This window comes from Octopus bimaculoides, chromosome 17 (genome assembly GCF_001194135.2).
Source record: "Octopus bimaculoides isolate UCB-OBI-ISO-001 chromosome 17, ASM119413v2, whole genome shotgun sequence".
NCBI lineage: Eukaryota > Metazoa > Mollusca > Cephalopoda > Octopoda > Octopodidae > Octopus > Octopus bimaculoides.
Genome location: NC_068997.1, coordinates 27,591,661 through 27,598,346, shown reverse-complemented (window position 1 = coordinate 27,598,346; position 6,686 = coordinate 27,591,661). Strand labels below are relative to the sequence as shown.

The 6,686-nt window shown below is 37.3% G+C and overlaps 1 protein-coding gene across 1 annotated transcript in view; it reads left to right on the top strand.

Annotated features, from left to right (window-relative positions):
- LOC106872650 (serine-rich adhesin for platelets) overlaps positions 1-6,686 on the top strand; it is a 126,757-nt gene that overhangs the window by 107,147 nt on the left and 12,924 nt on the right. Inside the window, exons 7-8 of the mRNA XM_052974137.1 lie at positions 1,159-2,591; positions 3,823-6,682. Of these exons, the coding sequence (XP_052830097.1) occupies positions 1,159-2,591; positions 3,823-6,682 (4,293 nt within the window). The remainder of the gene's footprint in view (positions 1-1,158; positions 2,592-3,822; positions 6,683-6,686) is intronic.

The window sequence follows — 6,686 nt, the reverse complement described above, 5'->3', positions numbered from 1 at the left end:
TGTAAAAAGACCCCAAAGAATCTATATGCCACCAGCACACACTCAGACACACACACACACACACACACACACATTCATACACATACACATTCGTCTCCATAAATAAATAAATAAGTTTGCATGTTTCTTTCTGTTTTTGGTTTTCTTTTTTTTTTTTTCTTTCACTCCTTCATAGTATCATTAAAGAAATAAAGCATTTTAGAAGTCGGTTTGTGTCAAATTATTTTGTCGCATTATTTAATGTTAAAAATGTTTACACATACATCCATATACACACAAAAGTGTATGTTTGTGTGTGATCTTGCTCAGGTTATCCCCTTCCAATCTCAGCATATATCCCTACATGACAATTGTGCAAAGAAAAGTTTTAGTATAATAAAATTTATAGAATTATTGTAGAACAGTAGTAAATTTTAAATGGGGAAGGGCAAGAATGACATTTCATCAAAAGTAATGACAGAACTATATTTAATTCTATGGCAAAATTTGTTTTCTTGTCTTTATATATATATAAAACAATTCATCTTTGAGTGTTCTCCAAAAAAATAGCACCAAATTTTGGTAACTTTTAGACTGACATGATTTTCTGTGGAAACCTGTTTAAATATGCATTAATGGTACAAAAATTTGGGTGGGGGTGTAAAGGAGGTGAGGTTAATCTAGAAATAGGATGAATTGTCATTAAGATTTTTTAAGAACAATTTTTTTTTTTTTTTTACAACTTATTGTAGATTTAATCCTCTCATTTTATTTTCTGATTTTGTTCTCTAAAAGAATTATACTGAAATATCATAAACTATCAACGATGTGTCATTGAGGGATATACTGTATTCAGTAATGACTAATTAATTCATATTTCTTGGCTGGGTGATGTTTTTTTTTCCATCCCACTATATTTTCGTTGGTATATATTTTTGTGCATATATTTCAAAAAGAAAAACATTAAACTAGCATTTATTTGTATTTACTAAAACCCCTACAATGTGCTTTTCATGATTTATGTTATTTGGCGGGAGGGGGTTGTTTCTTTTTAAACTCTTCGTATGTTTTTATGAATTTGTTTGCTACAAAATTTTTAATTAACCTTGTTTTAAAAAAAAACAACAAAAATTATTTCAACATATTCTTAATATTTGTATTACCTTCTTTTCTCTTCAGAAAATTGTTGGTAACCAAGGAACTATTCTTCAGTGTACCAGTGTGAATGTTGCCAGCAGCAATAACAAAAGTGATGGCAAACTTAATGCTGTTGCCCCAAAAACTACAGTGGCTCAATCTGTTGAAACTGCAGCAAAGAAAAACGATGGGCCTTGCCGAACAAGTGACTTAGAAGGAAGTGCAGCTAGCAGCTGTTCTGCTGTCAAGACAAACTGCAAAAAAGCTGGAAGTACTGCCGTGCCAGTTACTACTAGTTGTACAATAACAGCTGCCTCAGGAAGAAAGGATGGAAGCTTTGTTGGAAGAGGAAACGTCCAACTAGTTAATACTAGTTGTATTACCAAGGGAAAGATTCTCACAAGACCAGCTCCTATTGTTCCTCCACCTTTAAGACCTAATGATAATTCAAAAACTATGAGACGTAATTCAGCTTTTTCAAACATGAGACCAGTTGTTCCGAACCCTGGGAATATATTTCCTGGTTCTACTCCACCAAGGGTTCGAAATCCTGGCTCCAACTTCAATACACCTCGACCAGGTGTTTGTGTACAAGGCAATTTATATGGTAGACCAAATGTTCCAATGGCCAACGTGAGGAATGCCAGACAGATGGGTATGGTGAACAGATTCAACACCCCCCGATCAGTTGGTGGAATACTTGTGCGACCAAGTGGTACTCCTTTGATGCGACCAACATGTCCTGGAACTAAGGCTAATCAGTTAATTATGTCCAGTGTTTCTAATATAGTGAATCCCAAGATTGCAGGTTCTAGCAAGCAGAATGTCAAAGCGAATTCTAATACTACTACTACTACTACTAGTGCTTCATCTGCTACAACTACTACAGCAACTACTACTACTACAACAGCTACAACCACAACTACTACTACAACTATTAATAATGTTAATATTAAAAATAATGTGACTTTTACCAACTCTAAAAGCAAGACATTAGCATCAGATGGAAATAGTGGCAAGGCCAACAATGGGAGGAATTTGGTAAAATCAAAACCTGAATCAAACAAAGTGATTAGTGAAACAAAAACACAGGTGAACACTAGTAACTCTACTCTTGATTTAGATGTCACTAAAAAGATCAGCAATAATAATAATAATAATGATACTAATAAAAGTACCAATGTTGGTGCTAGTAAGTTTTCTGAGAACAGTCAAGTAAATGTAGCTAGTAGTAGTAGTACTAAGTCGAACAGTATTGTAAAAGTTGCAAGCAGCACAGCAGTACATACAGTGCCATCTTCCAGCTCATCTATTATAAACGACAAGTTAATCATCACCACCACCACTAATACTGCTACTGCTATAAAAGCAAGCCCCAAACCAAGTGGAACTATTTCTTCAAGCTTACCAAATTCTACTCCAGTTGCTTCTGTCAGTGGACAGTTACAATCTTCATGTACTGAAACTAAAGAAAAGTAAGTTTTTTTTTCTTTTGTTTTTTATTTTCTTTTTTTTAATGTTTTTTATTAACTGGTTTTAATTATTGAATTGGGGCCATACTAAGGCACTGTCTTAAATTTTTTTTTTCTGTCACTTGTATGACTGCAGTACATTGCCTTGCACTTAAAGTAACGTAAAGTCCTCCTTTGAGTCGGAACTAAATGCTGCAAAGTAGTTCTGTTTGATGAACCAATTTTGTTCACCTTATAACTAGTAACGTACACATGTATACATGCGCACATATGTTGGGATTTGAGGTAGTTCCCACCTTCAAAATTTTACTCACAAGGCATCTGGCATGACTATACACATAGCAGTTATTTGATATGTCTGTATACACATAGCAAGCTTGTAGTATGGCTCTATATGCATAGCAGATATATACGTAAAGTGGACATTTGGTATGGCTGTGTGCATAGCAGACATTTGGTGTGGTTGTGTGCACATAATGGACATTTGGTATGGCTCTATACACATTACTTATAAAATCATTTAATGTATACAGTAAAAAGTTTTTTGCTTTGGAGATGCAGGTCTATGTAGGTTTTAATAACATACCTTGTGCCTCCAAGCAGTAGACCTGCATCTCCAAACCAAGAAAGTATTTGTAACTCATATCTTTATATTGTGTACATTAAATGATGTTTATCTCTTACTTGATGCGGTATTGTTTTTGTTGATCTTAACAGAACACTAAACTTATTAAATATATATATAAAATCACCATTTCAATGTCCAATCTTCCATGCTCATGGGGAAGATTGTATGTGTGTGTACTAAAGCAGATTTTCTACAGTGAAGTATTTTGCCTGTCATAAACTCTCACCATAGCTGGACGTCGTTTCATGGAAGATTGGAAACAAATGATATAACTTATATGGCAGTGACTCTCAAGATCAGAGAACACACACTTGATGGGCTTCTTTCAGTTTCCTTCTACCAAGATACTTGTCCAAGGTACTGTGTAGTATGACTAAACCCCAAACCACATGGTTGGGAAGCAAACTTAAGCACCTAGCTATGCCACTATAACAGACATAGCAGGCATGTAGTTTTACTGTATACACATTGCAGAAGCATTGATCATACACAAGAACTTTATACCTTTGCATCAAGTTTGTATTTTGTAATGTTTTCTTGTATTTCCTATTAGTCTGGCACTTTAATTACTATTTTTTTTTTTACCTTTTTTTTTTCTCTCATTAGGGAACAGCATCCACCAGATTCCACTGGTGCAGAAGAGAGCTGTGATGTATTGGATGACAGTGAAGGATCTAAAAGTGCCATTTCATTCTCCTTTTGTCGAAAAATGGGGCAAAAGTTATCATCTTCGGTTCCATTTGGTAAGGAAAGAGATGAAAAACTGTTACATTCTGGTGAAAGTGAGAGAGAACCTAAAGAAAGTAAAGCAGCTGAAGAAACCAGTGATAGTGTAGAAAAAGGTGATGCAGAAAAGTCTGAGAAGTCTTCTGAAGAGAAGCCGGCTGCTAAAGATTTGCCACCTGCTGGAATGCCATTTTTAAAAGTTCTTAACAAAGAACAAACACTTGAGTTAGACTGGCCTGTTGAAATGATCCAGTATACAAAAACTCAGCCTCCCATAACCTATAGCTGTAATCCTCTCTTCTTTGACTTCAGTGAATTATTACCGAAGAATAAATCTCAGAAAAGCGATGATGTTTCTAAAACTAAAGTAAAAGTGAAAAGTGAGGAGATGTCAACTGTAAAGGTGGAGGTAAATAGCTTCACTAACAAGGATGAGCTGAAGGAAAGTAAGCCACTGGCAAGGAAGTCTAAGAAGAAAAAGCGAAAATTGTCCACTCAACATCACTCTGATGAAGATGAACCAAAAGCGAAGAAGAAGAAGAAAAAGAAACACAAGAAGAAAGAGCATAAAACAGAGGAAGGTGTTTCTGGCAAAGATGATAATAAGAATGTGTCTGTGGAAAGTGGGAAGAATAAAAGACATAAGAAGAAAAAGAAACGATCTCATCAATCTGGCACCAAGTCTGATACTGAGTTAGGAGACGGTGGTGAAGCAGTTCGGAACAAAAGTTCACATAAAAGCAAGCATAAAAAACACAAATCAAGAAAATCCAAGAAGAAAAGGCACAAAAGTGATGAGTTTGAGAAGCAATCTCAAAGTGGTCATGAGAGCGAAGAGGAAACTACAGGTCCATATGGCATCGGTCTGAAAAATAAACAGTTGAAGAAAAGAAAATCACAACTGAAATCTGAAAGTGGCAATATTTCTTCAGAAGAAGAAACTACAGCAGCAGCAGCATCTGATAATAGTAAGGTTGCCAAAGTTCACAAAACCAAAGTTAAATTGGTCGGTGTTGATCGAAGTGAATTACCTGAGCTGGACTCTAAGCAGTCCACTGCTGTTGCTACTGCTACTACTACTACTGCCATTTCTATGGGTGAAGAGGAAAAGCCTGATGTAAGTAAGAAAAGACCTGTGAGCGTTGGTACTTCTGGTTCTTTATTTGAATCTATGGATGATTGTAAGAAAATTTCAAAAGAAGAAACTGTTTGTGTAAAGGCTGGTTCTAGCAGCGAGAGGAAGCGCCATTCTGGTGATATTGATTCTCCTTTAAATAGTAAGAGGAAAGCATCTAAAAATCCTTGTATAAAGAGTGAAGAAGACACATGGAGTAAAATGGAAAATCTATTTGAAGCTCGCTTCGACCCGGAAGGGAACAAAGCATCATGGGACACAAGCAGTGATAGTGATGTTGAATCCCCTGTTAATTCATGTTTGAAGTCTAAAAATAACAGTGAAGTCTTTAAGAGAAAGAAGAATGGTGATGAATCCATACAGACCGATAAAAAAGAAATTAATAAAAATAATAATAATAATAGCAACAACAATAATAATAGTAATAATAATAATAATAGTAATAATAAAAGTGCATTTTCAAGTTCGAAAGTTGACTCCCGTATTGAAAATTACCATCAAAGCTCTGGAAGTGATACGGATCAGCCTTCTTGCTCTGTACAGAAAAGCTACAAACGAAAGAAATGTTATTCTGGTGAGAGTCATCACAGTGAGAGTCAGTGTCGAAGCAGGGAACATTCTTATAGCTCATCTTACAGCGATAGAGACTCGCATTATTCAGACAAATCAAAACATAGGCACTCTAGGTCACATTCATCCAGCAATTCTCGATCGAGGTCACGATCACGGTCAGTGTCCTACGAAAGACATGGTTCTCACAGAGGTCGACGTTACTCCTACAGTAGTTATTCGGAAGACGACTATCGTTACAGGCGCAGGCGTACGGCATCACGCTCTTGCAGCCGGCACCGGTCTCGAACTCGTTCCAGCTCGTACAGCCATTCTAGAAGATACAGATCCTATTCCAGTGAACACCGATCATACACTAGCAGCAGTAGCCGGTCAAGAAGTCGATCAGAGTCACGGGGTCGCTCTCGCTCATATTCCTACTCACGATCACACTCCAAATCTTCCTCCTACTCGAGGTCGCGATCAAGGTCACGGTCGTATCATAAGTCTCATTCAAAGTCACGCTCACCCCACAAATCTAAATCAGATTACAGACACAAAAGTAGTCCAGAACCCAGATATAGTTCTTCTTACTCGACCAAAAAATATTCTCAAAGTCTTCAGAGTAAAAAGAGTGACAATGATAAAAGTGGCAAGCTTGATCCTGCTAAAATTCCAATGCCTGGTGATATCAAAGATGGTGGAAGTGACCAACAGGACAAAAGTAAAGGGAAAAGTTCCACAGGAGAAAGTACCAAGTCAGCTACACCTGTCAGTGAAGCTAGCACTGCAACAACCAGTGTCACTAGCAAGGCTGACACAGCTGCGCCGAGCAACAGCAGTGATGCGAAACCAAGCAGCGGTGGCTTGAAAAATATCCCCTTGCCTCCTTTCCAAGTGGCAGAGGCTGCCCACTTAACACCCGATAATCAAACGCGCCCTCCCCCTCCCCCTCCTCAACTCATACCTCCACCGCGCTTCCCAGCTGCTGCAAATGATAATCTCTTGCATCCTCTACCCGACCTCTCACAGCCACCACCCTCTGCAGCCATCATTCCTA